The sequence below is a fragment of the Hyperoodon ampullatus genome (genome assembly GCF_949752795.1).
Source record: "Hyperoodon ampullatus genome assembly, chromosome: 7".
In the NCBI taxonomy this organism is placed as follows: domain Eukaryota; kingdom Metazoa; phylum Chordata; class Mammalia; order Artiodactyla; family Ziphiidae; genus Hyperoodon; species Hyperoodon ampullatus.
The window spans coordinates 40,729,030-40,748,606 of record NC_136920.1 but is presented as its reverse complement, the minus strand read 5'-3'; the positions used below and the strand labels follow the sequence as shown (position 1 = coordinate 40,748,606).

The window sequence follows — 19,577 nt, the reverse complement described above, 5'->3', positions numbered from 1 at the left end:
TTTCTCCGGAAGACGTAGTGGGATTCACCGGAAGCGCTCGTCCGGAAGTGCAGAGTTCTCGCGTCCGCCGGTTTCCTTCCGCGAGACTCCAACGAGGCGGGGAGGGGGGAGCGCGAAGGGGCCTGCAGTGCATTCTGGGGAAGTTTCAGCGCTCTCGTCTTTCTTTCCGGCTCTAGAGCAGCGTTTGGTTTCCCAAAAGCTCCTCCAAGGCGCGGTTCCCGGGTTCCCGGGTTCCCGGCTCCCCAAAGGGGCGCACATACTTCCTCCCTCGGTTTTCGGCTGGCGCTGGGGTCCTGCCGACGCCGCCAGCATGTCTGGGGTGCGTGCTGTGCGGATCAGCATTGAGTCCGCCTGCGAGAAGCAGGTCCAGGAGGTGGGCCTGGATGGCACTGAGACGTACCTGCAGCCGCTGTCCATGTCCCAGAATCTGGCGCGTCTGGCCCAGCGGATCGACTTCAGCCAGGGTTCGGGCTCCGAGGAGGAGGAAGCGGCGGGGGCAGATGGCGACGCGCAGGACTGGGCGGGCGCCGGGTCCAGCGCGGACCAGGACGACGAGGAAGGTAAGGCCCGTGTCTGTTGCTCGAGTCTGCTGGGCGGGTCTGGGGGTCCCGGTACCCGCCCAGGTAATGTCACTCTGCCTCTCCTGCGCCAGGTGAGATGCTGTGCGTGGAAGTACTTCGAACGTAGGTACGCGAAACATTAATTGTGCTCTTCGTCACCTGGACAGTTTAGGGCACTGCTTGACTCTTAATATTCCTTATTCTTCTGCAGGTTTCCTTGAGTGGGAGCGCTTGAGGGACACTGTCACTGGTGAAGTGTTTACGTTTTTAATAGAGCGTCTGTAATGTGGCACACCCTGGTTAAGAGCCCTGTAGTTCACATCTCGGCTGTGATAGTATTGGCTATGTGACCTTGGACTAGTTACTTTGTTTCCCTGTGCGAGGTGGATGATTATAGTAACACTTACTGAAAGGAGATTTGCATTGACTGGAGTATGTGATAAGATCTAAGAGGTAGGCAGAGGCCAAATCGTGTAGAGCCAGTAGACCAGGATAAGCACTTGGTTTTTATTAGAACGACAGCTGAAAGTTTGAAGGATTTTAAGCAGACAGATGATTTTGTTTACAAAAGGTCACTCTGGATGCTATATAGTAAATGGACTATAAAGAAAATAAAACTAGTTAGGAGAGAATTATAGAAAAAGTATGTGTGGTTTTTGTATTCTTATTGTCAAGAATAAAAAAACATTAACGGGTCTTGATTTAGTTATGTGAAGAAACCCTGTGTAAATGGGCATTTAAAGATGGCATTTCAAGCCAGTCTTGTTAGGACAGTTAGGGATCCGTTTGGGAATAAAAGGTAAATACTACCTCAGACCTCACACAGAAATATTTCCGCAAGGATTGAAATGCAAGTGAAGAGAATAAAACAAAATATTGGGAAGAAGTTATAATCATGTAACTTCGGGATTAGGAGAGATCTTCTTAAGCAAGATAGGAAACACAGACGTTATAAAGGAAAAGATAGGTATAATAATAGGTATATTAATTACATAAAATTCTAAAATAATAATGGAAAAATATGCCATAAACAAAGTACAAAGATAAATGACAGACTGGGAAAAGTATATGCAACACATATGACACACAAGCGGTTGATACCCCTTATGTTCAAAGAGTCCCTTGAAACTTAAAAGAAAAAGACAATGCATTGGAAAAATAGGCCAAAGATATAAACAATTTGCTCACAGAGGAAAGACTTCAGATCTCACTAGTAGGGAGAAGCAAATGAAAATATCATTAAGACACTATTTTCATGCATAAGATTAGTAGCAATTTAAAAAGATCGTTAATATCTCATGTTGGGAATGTGAATTTTTAGAGCCTTTTTGGGTGACAGTTCGGTAGTTCAGTATGTATCAGAATCTTTAAATGTTCATCTCTTTTGTTTGTTTGCTTGTTTTTGTTTGTTTTTGGCCACACCTCATGGCTTGTGGGATCTCAGTTCCCTGACCAGGGATTGAACCCGGCCCACGGTAGTGAAAGCCGGAATCTGAACCATTAGGCCACCAGGGAACTGCCAGTGTGTATCTCTTTTGAACCACTAGTATCATAGCTAATGATTTAACCTACAGAAAAAGTTGACATATACACAGATGTGTGTTCAAGAGGTTTACCACTGCTAGCGTTGTTGCAGCCAATCTCCATGTCCATTAAACAGAAATGAGTAAACTTACTGTACATCTGTGTTCCAGAATATCATACAGTGTTAAAAGAATGAAGTAGATCTGGAAGTGTCTCTAGGACAAATTAGCTTGGTGGGGTGGCGGGGAGAAGCAAGCAATAGAAAAATGGGAGTATATGTAAATGCATAGAAGAACATTTGGACGAGTATGCCCCAACTGTTAATGGTGACTGCCTGTCAGGAGGGGAGAGAATTAGGGGTGGGGAATAAAGGGAAACTTTCACTTTTTACTCTATAACTCTATTGTTTGAACTCTGTACAATGAGTCTGTATTCATGAAATATAATTTTTAAAAGTGATTAAGAGGTTGGAAGATGTGTTAATAGTGTTAACTATCTGAATGCTGCCATTATAGGTCATTTTTATTTTTGTACTTTTCTGTGTATTGGAAATTCTCTACAATTACTTGTTCAGGTTTTGAAAGCTGGAAGAAAAAAAGGTTATTAAGAAGGCTTGCATAAATTTTAAAAGTTGTTTGAAAGCCTATCATGTTGTAATGTTAGAGTTAACTTAGGAAATTAGATATCATACTTGTTTTGACATTGTAGGAATACTAACTTAAATGTTAACCAAGATTCAAGAAAGGGTGGAGAGAATGGGATAAAAGAGGGAACAATTTAAAATAGAATTCATTATTTCTTCTTTTAGTACTTTTAAACCTCTAAATGAGCTTTCTATAACTAATACCTGTGTATTTCTCTTTTTTTTTTCTCTCTTTTTAGGGTTGGTGAAATTTCAGCCTTCCCTTTGGCCTTGGGATTCAGTGAGGAACAATTTGAGAAGTGCCCTGACAGAGATGTGTGTTCTCTATGATGTTCTCAGTATTGTTAGGGATAAAAAATTTATGACTCTTGATCCCGTCTCTCAGGATGCACTTCCTCCAAAACAGGTATTTGTGGGATTTGATTGAATAATGGTGTCGTTTTAAACTTGGCTTTTTGGAAGTATGTCTACATGAATTGGTAGTGATTGTGGATATTTATATGTGTATATATAATACATAGATTTTGATTTCTCATCAGTTTTCCAGTTATGGACTTTGATCTGAAGTGTACTGAGTGCCTCGAAAGGGTGTACGTGTGGGTGGGGGAGAGAGTGGCATACATAGGGGAGAATTGGCAGTACAGAGAGTGCAACCTAACCTAGGCTGGGCCAGGTTGATGCAGTGTTGAGTTCTGATTTATAGTCCACTGTGGTGATTTGATTTAACACAAATCTTTATTTGAGTTGACCAAAGAAATAGGTTGTGGTTATTTTTTTTTTTAAAAAAAACATTATTATATGTGCTTTTCGCCCTTCTCCATGCTTTTCTTTAATTTTTAAATTTTCCCTTGAGTAGGTATTTTATTGTTGATAAAAGTGCATCATTTTAAAATCATTTAAAAAATAATTCTGAGCTACACTTTTGGATTGTTTTTGATAGAATCCTCAGACGTTGCAGTTGATATCTAAAAAGAAGTCACTTGCGGGAGCAGCACAAATCCTACTGAAGGGGGCAGAAAGACTGACTAAATCAGTCACTGAAAACCAAGAAAATAAGCTACAAAGAGACTTCAACTCTGAGCTTTTGAGACTGAGGCAACACTGGAAACTTAGAAAAGTTGGAGATAAAATTCTTGGAGATCTGAGCTACAGAAGTGCAGGTATAGATTATTGTTTAAAATATAGTTTTTCAGAAACTATAAATGGTAGGTTGTAATGTTACCTTTTTGGGTGGGAAGGGGGGGCCACACCGCATGGCTTGCGGGATCATAGTTCCCGGATCAGGGATTGAACCTGGGCCCTTGGCAGTGAAAGTGCCGAGTCCTAACCACTTGACTGCCAGGGAACTCCCACATATTCTTCTGTAATAATATTATTTCTCAGTTACATGTTACATTTTGAAGTTTTAATTTCTGTGCCCATAAGCCTGAGAAAGCTAAAATTACCCTTATCACAACCTATGTAAATATATGTATAAATAGTTTATATTCAATTTGAAAACATTTTAGATACATTTAATTGAAAGTTCAGAGATAGGGTTTATGTGCTCATACACCCTGAACCATAATTGCATTTTAGTCAGAAATAAGGAGGTAGGGTTAGAGTCCTCAATCACAGGCTTACCAGTAACCCTCAAAAACTGGGCATAAATGGAGAAAAGAAACTTCTCTATTCTTCCTTATTCTGTTTTTCTCCCTAAAGTCTGCTAAGCTGTTTTCGTATCCTGGGTGAAGAGAAACAGTGGTGAAAACACTTCGCCTTCCTTTTTCCATTCAGTCAAGGTTGCAACACTAACTTAAGGAATATACTTTGTTGAAGTATATCAGATTTTAATATCTTGAATTCACATCTTTTGGTATAAATTCTTTGTTGTTGAGCTATGATATATAATAGCAGGTTTTCCGAGGTAATTACGGTACAGTCTTTAAGCTGCTGAAGTATATTCAGAGGATACAGTAAAAGTTTATGAGTCACAGCTCAATAGGGTAAAAACTTTGAATGTCAAGGGATAAAAAAGCAAGGAGCCCTGGCTGTGATCACTGGGGTGACAATAGTAGAGTGATATTTTAAAAGGATTCATTTGTCAGAGCAAGCCATCATTATCCCAAAATTAAAGGAAGGTAAATTGAGATAGTTAAGTACTGGAGGACCTACATGCCTTAGCGTTGATGTGAATTGGGAAATTTTGAATTCTGAAGGTAAAGTTTTATCACAAAGATGAATTCGAGATGACAAAGACATTTTTACATTTTAATAGGTAGTGTGTGGAAGCAGTGCTTTCTGGCTTTGAACACTGTAATCTCTTCCCAACAAATAATTATGTGCAGGAACTTTACCTAATTTCTCTCTATGGGATAGTCACCTGTGTTATAAAAGGATTTGATTACATTCTGTTTTTAATTGCAAGAAAATCTTGAACATCTTCCCTTGTTATAAAACAGCAGTTACATTTATCTACCCACTCCTCCGGTAATTCAGCAGCTCAAAACAACTATCCCAAACTTACGCACTACATAAAAAGACATCACATGAAAGTCTATGAATTGGTTGAAAAACGGTGGTATATACACTTTCCTTTTGTCCTTCTCTTACTGAATTCAGAACCCTTTAATTGCAACCTTATTACAGAGACTGAGCTCCAGAAGTTTTTAATCTCCAAAGTTTAAATTTATGGAAGTATTTTCTAGAATTATATTCATTTTGTCAAAACTCCATTTGAATAAAACAGTTTGGATGGCCTGTAGAGTTCGTATTATTGTGATACCATTAGACTAAGACATGTTATTTTTTTAAGGTAAATAGCTCTTTTCTCCTGCTTCCTTACTTCCTTTTGTTTACCATGCCTCTCCCTTCCCCCAAAACACACGTTTTTCATAGGAATTTAATTTATGCTTCAGTGATGTGTATGTGAAATATTATTATACACTTAATAATTTGTGTTAAATTAACATGTTAACTGGTTTTGATTTTGCTATTTTTAATACGCCTTTAGGATCTCTGTTTCCCCATCATGGTACATTTGAAGTAATAAAGAATACAGATATTGATCTGGACAAGAAAATACCTGAAGATTACTGTCCCCTTGATGTCCAGATTCCTAGTGATTTAGAGGGCTCTGCATATATCAAGGTATTTGTCAAAGTATTTTTCAAGTAATTTCTTATTAGTAGCCCAGAAGCTAATTTGCTAACATTTTTTCATGTTATTTTTGTCACATAGGTTTCAATTCAAAAACAGGCTCCGGACATAGGTGATCTTGGCACAGTTAACCTCTTCAAACGACCTTTGCCTAAATCCAAACCAGGTATAGTTATGTTCTATCCTCTAACTTCTGGTCTTATCTAAGCTTATATTTACAAATGAACTGAAGATAAACGTAGATAGGAAAAATAGGTACTTAGGAATAAGAGCAGTTGGAAATGTAAGTATTTATAATTTGTTAATTAACCATTAGTGAATAGCTGTGTGATCTTTTTTTAAAGATTGAACTTATTTACCAGTTTTCTCTGTGTAAAAGAAGTAAAATGTTTTATATGCCATAATGCACTGTTTTCTAAACTTTTGTCATATGTATCCAGATCATCATTTAAGCTAGTTAATACCTAATATAATTAGTTAATTAATATATACGTATGTCCCCTGTCTTTCAGGTTCCCCACATTGGCAGACGAAATTAGAAGCAGCACAAAATGTTCTCTTATGTAAAGAAATTTTTGCACAGCTCTCTCGGGAAGCTGTTCAAATTAAATCACAGATCCCTCACATTGTGGTGAAAAACCAGATTATCTCTCAGCCCTTTCCAAGTAAGTGCAGCCTACCCTTTTGAGATTTATAATTAGGACTTTGTGGTTTGGGGAACAGGACAAAGCTGGTGGCTATTTAGGTGTGCTGAAGGAACAGTTAGAGCAAAGAGGTAGTGTGCGGTCCGTAATAACAGCCAGTGAAGTATGCAACACAGTCTGCACTGCTGACTCTGTTCTGGGTCCTCAGTAGTGTCACTCCTGGGCTTTAAACAATATATGTTAAAGTTTGTCCTAGCAAGGCTGTTATTCAGTAACAATTGCTTTGAGGTGTCTATGCCAGCACCATTTGTGGAAGATTTCTCAGGGATCCTGTCTTATTGTCTAACTGAGATGTCAATTAGAAAATGCTTAGGTTTTTTTTTTTTTTAATTTTAATTATTTATTTTTAAAGATATTTTTTTATTATTTTTTTTATATTTTTATATTAATTTTTATATTAAGATATTTTATATTATTTTTTTATTTGGTTGTTTGCACTGGGTCTTAGTTGCAGCAGGTGGGCTCCTCAGTTGCGGCTTAATTGTGGCATGCGAACTCTTAGTTGAGGAATGCATGTGGGATCTAGTTCCCTGACCAGGGATCGAACCCAGGCCCCTGGCATTGGGAGCATGGAGTCTTTGCCACCAGGGAAGTCCCTATTTTTTATTTTTTTATTGAGGTATAGTTAATGTATAATATTATATAAGTTTCAGGTGTACAACATAGTGATTCACAATTTTTAAAGGTTATATTCCATTGATAGTTGTTATAAAATATTGGCAATATTCCCTGTGTTATACAATATACCCTTGTAACTTATTTATTTTATACATAGTGGTTTGTACCTCTTAATCCCCTGTCCCTACATTGCCCCTCCTGCCTCCTTCCCACTAGTAACCTCTATCTGTGTGTCTGTTTATTTTTTGTTATATTCACTAGTTTGTTTTATTTTTTAGATTCCATATATAAGTGATATACAGTGTTTGTCTTTCTGTGACTAATTTCACTTAACATAATACTCTCAAACTCCACCCATGTTGCAGAAGACAAAAGTTTCATTTTTTTATGGCTAAGTAGTATTCCATTGTATATATATACACCAAATTTTCTTTATCCATTCATCTGTTGATGGACACTTACTTTGCTTCCATATCTTGGCAATGGTAAATAATGCTGCTATGAACATTGGGGTGCATGTATGTTTTCCAATTAGTGTTTCTGTTTAGAAAATACCTAATTAAATATCCATAATATTCCTAAATTTGTGGAGATTGAATTTAAAATATTATTCAAAAGCAGTTAGACTTACCTAGAGATCAATTTGTAATTAGCTGCGCTTGTTTTTCCATAAATTCTGAGCATCTTCTTAGATCTTGTCAAGGGAATAGGTATTAGGAGTGAAAAATTTCATCCTGATTCTCATGGGAACAGGGAACGATATCTGTCTTCTAGTCAGTAAGACCAGATGTTAACTCTGTGTTTTGTTTCGTTTTTAATTTAAAATCTAGAAGAAATAAATTAACATATAGTTTCTGTTCACCTGTCTTTAGCCACAGCTCAGGGTCAGCAGCCACATTGTAGGTGAACAGAATTTGAATTGTTAAAATATATGGTAGTTTATTATATTCATGAGTAGTCATTTTGGTGTAAAAATGTTGATCACGAAAGCCTCCTCTTAAAGTTCAGGATGTATGTTTTGAGAATGGGCTGTGATTATACTTTATGAAAACAGTTTGTGCCTTTCCATATTATAGGTTATTTATATCTGTCCTACTTATTTTTATAAATAGGCTTGCAGTTATCTATTTCTTTGTGCCATTCTTCAAATGATAAGAAATCCCAAAAATCTGCTACCGAGAAGCAAAGCCCAGAGGACCATCTTTATGTCCTAGAGCATAATTTGCATCTACTGATTAGAGAGGTAATGAAGTAAATGTTTTTCCTTGCATTGTGGTAAGAGTATCCACAGCAGTGAATGTACACACACTCCCCTCTGCTGAGTCCTCATTATTCATGTAGCGATGACATTCACTAGCTGTGCTGTGAAAGATCCTTGCTATGGGCTCAGGGAATACAGAGATAATCAGAATACAGTCTCTATCTCCAAGCATAGCTTCTAGTGGCAGAAATACACCACAAGTTTTATAGAGAGGTGTAAGAAATGCACGCTAGAGGGTATTCTGATTGGGTAATCAGGGAAAATATCTTGCCAGAGCCCGTGAAAAGGATTACTTGAGTTATTTCAGGATGTATTCTACTTACACATCATCTAGAACTATGTTTCCAGTGTGCTGGTTCACAGTTTAGGCTAATTTCAAAAGACTACCCTGAAAATCTTTTAATAGAAGTACATATTCCAGCCTTCTCTGCCTCATCCCAAAATCTGGTTCAGTCATTTGTGGTGGTGCAGGAATCAGTATTTTTTTGTGTTCCTCAGATGTTTCTGTTTTAGCCAGGTTTGGGAACCTCTAATCTAGGGTATGGTGGAATAATTATCTATTGATTTCATGTTTTCTGTCAATGGGACTTATTAAAGAATATTTGTTTTTCTACTTTAAAATTTTTAAAATAAAAACAGCAGCTTGAGAGGGACCCTTCTCTTTACAAACTCACATTAAATGTGGCCTAGTAGATGTTAACATTTATCTGTGTGCCAAGACTGCCTTTATATGTGGTTCAGATCTATTGCTTTCATGTTTCCAAAATGTGAGCCATGTTTTGATCGAACATTGTGTAGTTAATACGTGGGTATTGGCTGTTTAAAATGGCTGTTCTTGTTACAGTTTCATAAACAGACCTTGAGTTCCATCATGATGCCGCATCCAGCAAGTGCACCTTTCGGCCACAAGAGAATGAGACTTTCAGGTCCTCAAGCTTTTGATAAAAATGAAATTAATTCAATACAGTCAAGTGAAGGGCTCCTGGAAAAAATAATTAAACAAGCAAAGCATATATTTCTGAGGAGTAGGTAAGGACAGAGTTACTATTTTTCTTTGAAACTGCAGTCCTTTTTCCTTTGTTAGTTATCTTTATTAGTTACATTATTTTTGGCATGCTTTAATTTTTTTTCCGGGGAGATGGAAGTGGCTATGGTAGAAGAGATTATGGTCGTAGATGGTCCTGTCAAGTTTGGGGAAGACTTAGCGCCATTGCCCATGTAACTTAATATATTGTTTCTAACACTGGCACTAAAGTTTCCAAAGACGACTGACTAGGAACCTGCTGTGGGACACCAAACTTTCTTCAGTAACCCATCCATGAGATACTCTTCCTGAACTGATTTAAACCTTTTTTGAAGCTTTCCCTATTTTTTGGTTGTCACACATTTTAGGACTTTGGAAGGCACTTTCCTATATGTTGACTTATTTAATCCTTAGCTCTGGGGCAGATCATGTTAACCCATTTCTACTGATGAGAAGATTGGGGTTTAATGAAGTTGTGCAACATGCTGAAGGTTACACAGCTAAAAAGTTAGCAAAATCAGGATTTATGCCCACGTTTATGTAACCCCAAAGCTCATTTTCTTTCTTCCATACACATCATTTACAAAAAAAACTTGCATGATTGGACCCAAATGAATGTATCACTTCCAAATGCTAAAGGGTGCTCTTCTATTTTATTATTGGCTCTTAGGGAAGAGGTCTGTTTCTATTTCATTCATGATTGCACCTTGGTGGTACTCAACAGGCATGGGGACACTGTTTTTGGAAATGACATTTTATTTTTGATTTTTGTTTTTTTCCTGTTAATACAGTCATGGTTTTATTAGCGTATTAGCCTTTGGTCTCAGAATGGAAACTTTTAGTAAAATGAATTAGGAAGACATGTTAGAGACAACAGCATGATACAGTGAAAGGAGTAAGGAGTTTAGGGTAAAAGATGCGTTTAAGCCAGGGCTCAATGACTTGCTAAGTAACTTTGGGCAAGTTAGTTAATATCTGTGGCCCTCTATTTCTCTGTCAACTGGGGGTATAGGAGTCTGGTCTTAGGATCAAATTGAATAATATATATACAGAAGTTCCTTTTAAACAGTTAGAATATTATATGTTAGATTATTGTTGTTACTTTCCATTATAAAAGCTATTAATTTGAGTATATTGTTAATCTTGCAAATTTCTGATTAACCATAAAGTTAAATATTCCCTGAAATAAATGAAGGGCATGGAAAAAGTTATCTTTAGAATGCTTATAAATTTCTGAGTAGTAGTTGTAATCTTGGAAGCAGCAAAGTTTTAAAAACATTCCCTTTTCTCCCCTTAAATATAGAAATAATGTTCCAAATGTATCAACCCATCTGTATAATTCCATACAATTAACATGTTCATATATTTTTACATACATTTGAGCCTTGAGCAACACGGTGGTTAGGGGTGCGACCCTCTCTGTACAGTTGAACTTACAGTCGGCCACCAAATAAGCAATTCCTCCTTTTCCCAGGTTTTGCATTCGTGGATTCAACCAACCAAAGATTGTGCAGTGTTGTAGTAATTATTTAGTGAAAAAAATTCTCTTATAAGTGGACAGGTGCATTTCAAACCCATTGTTCATGGGTCAACAGTATATGTGTCAGGGCATGTGTATCTTTTTTATTTTTTAATAAATCTGGTATCATAAAGTTTTATACCGTGCCTTCAGAGATTTTAATAGCTATGTAATAGCCCATTGTGTGACTAATCCATAATTTCTTTTAACAATTCTCAATTGCTAGATACTTTTTTATTCCCAGTTTGTTGATAGATATAATACTGAGATCAAAACTCTCACATACGTATTTATCTGCTGTAAAAATTTTTGAAGCACTGCCAGGGAAACAAATCACAGCAAAAGAAGGTAAAGTTAAAAATGGATTGAAAGAAACCAGTACTAGAGCAGAAGCAGGATAAAAGAGCAAAGCCCAAGCCTGTTGGTGTAAAAACCCCTTGTCCTCAGTGGTTATTCTCATTTCTTCCATTTCCTCCTGGCTTTTCCTTCTCTTTCCAGTAAAGTGCTAGAATCAAATTTTAGAAGCTGAGGATCTCAGTAATTTGGTTAACTTACATAATTTATGCTTTGGTTCTAGGCAGTGGCTTTTCATTAGTGTGTATAAAATATAAAGGAAAGATTATTGGCTCTGGAGTTTGACTTCCAGGTTTTGTGCTCCAAACAGTTACAAACTTTGGGCAAGTTACTAAACATTGCTAAACTGCTTTTGTTCCTTCTGAAAAATGGAGGTAATAATAGTAGTGTCTACTATCGTTAGTAAGGTTAAAATAATTCATGAAAGCACTTATTATAGTAGTTGGTACATAATTATCACTGGATGGATCTTATTTTTCATTTATACTTACCATATTTATCCTTTATCACTTGATGGGTCTTATTTTTCATTTATGCTTACCATATTTATCTTTCTTGGAGTATAGGTTTTAATTGTGCAATAAGTCTCTCTAGGTTCTCTTGAAAATGATTATAATTCCATGACAGTAATGGAATTATAATTCCAGGTGCGGGTATGTCCCAAGTCACTTGTTACCGGGGATCAAGTACTGATATTTATGAGTAATTTATATTCTTTACAGAGCTGAGGTTAGTACCCTGCAAGTATCCTTCTCACTTGTGTTCTGGTAAGATTTTCTGAGTGGCAGAAAACAAATGGAGTTAAAAGGAAATCAACGTGGCATGAGAATGTGCCGTGATGTGAAACTGAGAACCAGCACATCAGAGCTACATCTGACCTTTCTTTCAAATCTTTGCTTTTCAAATGATGGTATTTTCAAAAAGTAGTCATCTGTTTTTCAAATAACCATAAAACTGATAAGTGATTTATCATCTTATTATTTTATATGGTAACTTTATAAAAATTTTAACTTATTTTCTTTAAAAGAACTGCTGCAACCATTGACAGCTTAGCAAGTCGCATTGAAGATCCTCAGATACAGGCTCATTGGTCAAATATTAATGATGTTTATGAATCTAGTGTGAAAGTCTTAATCACATCACAAGGCTATGAACAAATATGCAAGTAAGTATCAAAAATAAGTTGTTTAATATGTTAAGTTGCTTTTTATGTATTGATGTTTGCTGAGTGATTATATCAAGATTTTGGTTTTTATTTGCTAGGGTGGCATAACATTCCAGTAAATTATGTCAGCTGTAGAGTGTTTTTAAGAATGAAAGGTAAGGACTTCCCTAGCGGTCCAGTGGTTAAGAGTCCGCTCTTCCATTGCAGGGGGCGTTGATTCTATCCCTGGTTGGGGAACTAAGATCCCACATGCCGCGTGGTGCGGCCAAAATACACAGAAAAAAAACAAACAAACCAAAAAAAACAGAGGTAAGAATGTCTAAAATAGTCTCTGTTAGGTAAATGTCACATATTTGAGCTGTGGTAAAGAAGGAACCCCAGCTTTGAGCGGAAAGCTGCCATGCTTCCTCAGACTCCTGTCCACTTCAGTTCTTGCCTAGAGGCTGTGGCCACTCTGGGGTATTTGAGGTGAGGAGGGCTGTTTATATTAGAGCCCGTCCTTTCCATAGTGTGCCTAAAACAACTCCTGTGTCTAATCCAGTTCATGATTATGCCCTTAATGACTTTTGTCCCCAGCATTCCTGAAGGACCAGTCTACTTGATTTATATTCATAAATCACAAGTTAATATACAGATAGTAAATTAGTGGTTGTAGTGGTGGGGAGTTGGTGAAGGTGGTCAAAAGGTACAAAATTCCAGTTATAAGATTAGTTCTGGGGAAGTAATGTACAGCATGGAACCTATAGTTAATAATACTCTATTGTATATTTGGAAGTTGATAAAAGAGTAATCTTAAAAGTTCTAATCACAAGAAAAAGAAAATGGGTAACTATGTAAGGTGATGGATGCTAAAAAAACTTACGGTGGTGATCATTTTGCCATATATACAAATATCAAACCATTATGTTGTACACCTTAAACGAATACAATGACATTGTCAATTATATCAGTAAAACTATGGGCAGTGGGGAGGAACACGTTAATATAATTAGCTGGTGGCCATGAAAGACATTTTGGGCTTCCATTTCAGCCTCTTTGAAAATTAACAACTAGAAAGATGGAGCTGAGTCCCCTCCTCCAGGTCAGTCTGAGAGAGTGAGTATGTTTATCAGGGTCTGTATGTTTTATTTTTCAAGCTTTAGTTGCTTTATTTCAGGCAGACGTAACTAGCCACAGTGGTCTCTCAGTGAGCAAAACACAACTGGAAACCATCACCACCCTCAGGAGTAGGGGAATATAATAATATATACTATAATAATGTGTAATATAATAATAACACTATATTTTAATAGGGATATTTTAATTCTGGTTTTTTTATAAAAATGAAAAATAGTAGATGAACAGGATTTAAAGATCAAATAGAGAAGGTAAAAGAGTGTACAATGCAAAGGAAATCAGTCTTGAAACTTCTTGGAAAAGATTGGTGGAGTGGATCATGGCTTTCTTCCCCCTCTACCTAAAGAAATAATGAAATAATTGGGGTGGCTCGGGGGTGTGGTGGGAGAGGAAGTGTTGAATATGTGAAACAAAGTTAGTGTACGTTTTTAACTGTTAAGGCTAGGTGACGGGGTCATCGGCTTTCATTATACTATACTTTTGTGTGTGTTTAAAATTTTCCATAATAAAAACTTAGAGAGTGAGCACAAAGGAGAGGAAAAGAAAAAATTGATCAGCATTGAATTATTTACATCTAGAACTAAGACCAAACAACTGTGGGATTATGGTTATAGAATCCAGTGTAAACGTTCTAAACTTCTGTGAAGAAAGGTTTGTGATAATGTAGCCTTGATAGAATCAGGACAGGAGAGGAAGTAGAAGGAAGTATAGAATGCCCTTTTCCCCATCTTCTATAGCTGGTGGGGTCATCTTATGCTATTTAAAGTTGAAAGTAATTCTCTTTCTTAAAGCTCCCCAACTTTCTATTGTTGAACATTTTAGTTGGACGCCAGCAAAATAATTTGTACATATGTAAGCATATCTATAGGATAAACTCCTCCAAGTGTAACTGCTGTGTCAAAAGATAAGGACATTTAAATTTTTGATTAATGTTACCAATTTGCTTTTCAAAGTGGTTACAAATTCCTCTTCCCTCACACCTTTGTTTAAAAAAGGAGAACTTAAAAATTTCATTAGATTTATAAGTCTTTTCCTTTAAGCCTTCTGAATTTTGTGTTTTTTCTTGGAAAGAAATATGTAAAGTTCATCAAAATTACAGTTTTATATAGGTAGTTGCCAAAATGCTTTATTCTTAAATATTTGCTGTAAAACAAAGTTAGTAAAAAAGAGGTACTATCAAATGTGGAAAGAAATGATGCTATTTTTTTCCACATTTGTTCATCTAGATTATTTGATTTGGAGAGTTTTGTGTTTCATGTACATGTCATATGCTAAATATTTATAAATTAGTTTGGAAGAGTTTTGTGATCTGCGTATATATTCATTGGCTCTTTTATGAGTTTCTTTGTTTGACCTAAGCTTAGTTAATAGAGCGTACGTATTTTGACTTGTTTGCTGATTATTTCAGGAGAGGGTGAAGTTAACAAACCCTATTTTCCTTTCTGTATGAGAATCTGACCTTTGGTTAACTCTCGCTCTAGTCTCCTAGTAACTTGATAAGGAAAGATGCCATGTGTGTTACTAGACAACACTGCTTATGGCAAAAATGATCCCAAATTGGTAAAATGGTTCTGGACTGGGAGAAATTATAAATCCCTGATGGGGACGGCTTTGGATTTCCCAGGATGGTGTGACTTCTAACAGTGGGCAGTGTCTCTGGTGGGCACCCTGGAAACCATGCCTGTGGAGCTGTTAAGGGTGCGTGGCTCCTGTGAGGAACCAGGTTGTTAAGTCAGGGCAGGTCCCATGTATTCTCAATGTGGATCTCATTTCATTGCAGCAAAGGTGTATTGCTGCAGTGTTGACAGCTGAAAGGCCTGCCGTAGAAGAGGAACAAGTGGTGTTGGCCTGCTGGCAAGCCGTGCTTCCCCCACCGTATCCTTCTGAGTAGACTGCTGCTTAGTGGCCTACAGTAGTTTAGAGAGAGTCTGATGGTTTCCATTGAACCTAAGAAAACTCTCCCCCATGGGTGTTGGTGTAGGTTATCAAAACTGTCTGTTATATTCTTTTTTTTTTTTGATGTTAAGGTTTTTGGCATTGTATAAGGTAATTTTCAACATTTCTGATTTTTTGTATATGTGTCTCTAAAGGTCCATTCAGCTGCAGTTGAATATTGGAGTTGAGCAGATCCGAGTCGTACACAGAGATGGAAGAGTCATCACTCTGTCTCATCAGGAGCAGGAGCTGCAGGACTTCCTTCTGTCTCAGGTAACAGTTGCAGCTACAGGTCTTGAGCCCCTTCCACTCATAACTAGTGAACGAACAAAGTGGGCAAGAAGTACAGTTACTTTTAAAAAGCCATCTTTTCCTGCCACCTAATGTCTAGTGCACATTTTACAACCTACGGGCTAATTGAAAGTGTTGACAAACTATCCTAGATTTGTTTCTACTCTTTGTTTGTATTTAAGATGCAGGACCAGTTCTGAGATTATCGGACTTTTTTCATTTCTCGTGTTAGCCAAGATATACCACCCCTCCAGGACCACGTGAAAGTTTAGAATTACTAACCCAAAAAAACCAGAAAGGGAGATCAGATACGAAGCTATAGTGTCCATTCTCCATAATGATAAATGGAATGCTTTCCTCTTGAGCCCTAAGCAAGAGTTCCTCTTATTAAGGGACAGTATGGAGAGTGCTGTCACAAACCTTCTTTGTGACACTGGACAAATTTCTGGACCTTTCTTTTCTTCGTCTGTAAAGTAAGAACAGTATTTTTCCTACCTTCTTCGTGGAGTTATGATGATCCATTGAAATATGAGTTATGGGAGAAAGGGTAGGTTTTGAAATGCTAATGAATCTTTCACATAAAACACATATTTATGTTCCACATAAAATTTTTTGAAAATACTGACACTCTCCATCCTAGAAGCAATAATCTTTTATACTGATTGCTTATGTGGAACCAAGGAAATAAAATGCATTCATGAGGTATGGCAGCTTTTGGTTGATTGCACCTAAAATGGCTTCGGTCGGCTTACACATACACGCAGAAACATGTTGAAAGCCTATGGGATAGCTTCTGGAATTGATGAGAAGTCTAGAGAATAAGACTTGCAAATGGATCAGGATCAAAGGAAGCTAGGTAGAACCACAGCCAGGGCAATGGCACTACTGATGCCATCCCAGCACTACTGCCTTCATCGCTGGGACAGAATGCACTCTGAATTGCCCCATGTATCAGTCGGGGTCTTAACCGGAAATAAGTGGCACATTCAGGATAATTTCGGGAGTGTCTGTTTACCAAGGACCTAGTTATAAAAGCTGGTAGTGTAACTGTATGGATCAGCCTCCCAGGACAGAGCAGGGTGGAGAGTGGCCTTGAGGGGGTTAATGGAAGATACTCAGCTACACACCCTGCTACTACTTAAATGTTGCTTCATAATCACTGATCCAGGTGGGAGGTTCCACTTGGCCAAGTTCAGGTTGTATGCCTGTCTTCCAGCTGCCAGTGGACAGGAAAGCGAGTATCAGGCTATGTTAGCTTCTGCCGTAGAAGGTGGGGTGCTGTTTGCTTCCCTCAGTGGTCACACAGGAGGATTCCTCAAACATAAGATAGGGTTCCTGGGCTAGGCACTGAAAACCCCAACGGAAGTTTATTTTACAGTCACGATGTCAAGTCAACTGCAAAGTAAATACCCATGCTGATTGTCAGTGAAGTTTCCTTTTTCATTCACAGATGTCACAGCATCAGGTGCATGCAGTTCAGCAGCTAGCCAAGGTTATGGGCTGGCAGGTCCTGAGCTTCAGTAATCATGTGGGCCTTGGGCCCATAGAGAGCATTGGCAATGCCTCTGCCATAACAGTGGCCTCCCCGAATGGTGACTATGCTATTTCAGGTACTTTCTGCTTCTCTGAATGTGAAGAGACCTTTGGGAGTTTGGCCTTAACATTTAGCTTTAATGGTTACTATACTTAATTGTAATTTATTAGCTTTAATAGTTACTATACTTAATAGTAATTTATCTCTGCAGTAGGTGAGTTCATGCAGTAATTATACTGAGCATTTATCTCATCATAGGTGTTATTCAGAGCAACAGGTTATTACTTCTCTTTCTAGTAGTTATAAAAAATGTCTTGCTTGGCAACACATTTTCCTAAGAGATTATCTGAAAAATGCCATCAGCATTGTTGCTCCTGCAGTTCAAAACTTTTAATGGATAAATGCTTTTTAAAAATACACTGCTGGGGAGTTCCCTGGCAGTCCAGTGGTTAGGACTCGGTGCTTTCACTCCATGGTTTCACTGCCATGGACCCAGGTTCAATCCGTGGTCAGGGAACTAAAATCCCACAAGCCACATGGCCAAAAGTAGATAACATAGATACATAGATACATAGATAAAATATCTATACTGCTGCAAATATGCAAGAATAATATTTGATCCTAAAGATGGTCAAAGGATGGAACAGAGAGATGTTTTATGAAGCACCTAATATGCGTGGGGCACTTTGATAGGCATGTATACATACTGTCTAGTTGAAAATTATATATGGTTTCAGTGTGATCTTTTCTAATACCTGCTTTAAATATTTGAAAGAGTGGATAATTAGAAATTCTTCCCCACAGGATCAGAGCTTGTGAATCTGCAGGCTTGATCATTGCTAGGCCCTTATTCTTAATTTCTTTTCTTCTTTCCTGGGTTATAAAGCCTCATTAAAACCTAAAGTTCATATTTGGAATAATCTTTCCTCCATCCTTTCCAGTTCTGATTTTGAACATTTGAGTTTATCACATAGTAGGTATATATTAACCAAGTCATTGAAAGATTGGGTTGTCAGGTATTTTAGAAAAAAATAATGATGTTCTGAAAATGTATAGGACATTTGACTTTCCTAAACCAACATTCATCTTGCCACATTTTTATAGTACAAATGGTAATTCATGAATATTTATACCAGCCTAGTATCTATAAATTAGTAAATTTTATTTTAGCATATTGAACCTGAAAAGCACTTTTAAATAAGCACTTTCAAGTTGATAGACAAACAAGGTTTTTATACTCATGAAAATGAAGTTGTGTGATCTTTGCTGTCTCTAGCTTGGAAAATGAGTATATGGAATTTCTGGTTTTGTTCCACAGTTCGTAATGGCCCTGAAAGTGGCAGCAAGATTATGGTTCAGTTTCCCCGTAACCAGTGTAAAGACCTTCCAAAAAGTGATGTTTTACAAGATAGCAAATGGAATCATCTTCGTGGACCGTTCAAAGAAGTTCAGTGGAATAAAATGGAAGGCCGGAACTTTGTTTACAAAATGGAGCTGCTTATGTCTGCACTTAGCCCTTGTCTACTATGATTTTCTTCCAGACCAGTTTCCAGATATTTTTTTCCAGAGAAGTTTCCAGAAACTTTGAGAAATGTTTGCAGATCAACTATAAGCACAAGGAAGAGGAATCTTCCAAAGGAGTATTGTTTTTAAAAAGTCATAATTAGCAAATGTTTACCTAGCATTTTGAAAACTTTCACTTTATAAGTGACAAGTGCTTTGAAATGCAAAAGTTTATGTACAGTTATAGGGTATACAAGTATGGAGATATGTAAATACTTTTTTTTTTTAATTCAGTTAACTTGAACTGTTACTAACTTATGGATTTGAATTTGCTTTTTAAAATATTCCTTTGATGTTGACATCAAATAAAGCATATGGTTACAAATTCCAGACACTCTGAACTCAACCTCAGTGAATTGTGTCTTTAATTGACTTGTCTCATTCCACTATTATTGCTTAAGAATCTTTAAACACTCTTAAGACCCAGCTTTCTTACAGGAATTCCCTCCAGTTGAGAGAAGCAGATCCTTTCCCTGAAGTGCAACAAAGTACTCTCCGGCCGAAGGAGCCTGTTCTCCAGTCCCTACCAGAGCTATTAAAGCCAGCTCTTGTATTAGTGGATAAAGCACCTCTTCCTCTGATTGTCTTTGTTATGCATGCCTGGGTCTACTACTTTGAGAAATTCCTT

The 19,577-nt window shown here is 37.3% G+C and overlaps 1 protein-coding gene across 2 annotated transcripts; it reads left to right on the top strand.

The window, feature by feature from the left end:
• Positions 1-310: 310 nt before the first annotated feature.
• MED17 (mediator complex subunit 17) lies at positions 311-19,288 on the top strand (the record flags this gene model as incomplete). Of its 2 annotated transcripts, XM_079707550.1 has the most annotated exons (12): positions 311-560; positions 2,967-3,133; positions 3,668-3,887; positions 5,720-5,856; positions 5,947-6,031; positions 6,378-6,530; positions 8,300-8,430; positions 9,293-9,477; positions 12,373-12,510; positions 15,717-15,834; positions 17,303-17,462; positions 18,705-19,288. In XM_079707550.1, 12 exons carry the CDS (start codon positions 311-313, stop codon positions 18,914-18,916), a joined length of 1,956 nt encoding a protein of 651 aa, XP_079563676.1. In that variant the 3' UTR covers positions 18,917-19,288. The 2 variants fall into 2 exon arrangements, with proteins under 2 accessions (XP_079563676.1, XP_079563677.1); XM_079707551.1 differs by lacking the exon at positions 12,373-12,510.
• Between the last annotated feature and the right edge of the window lie 289 nt (positions 19,289-19,577).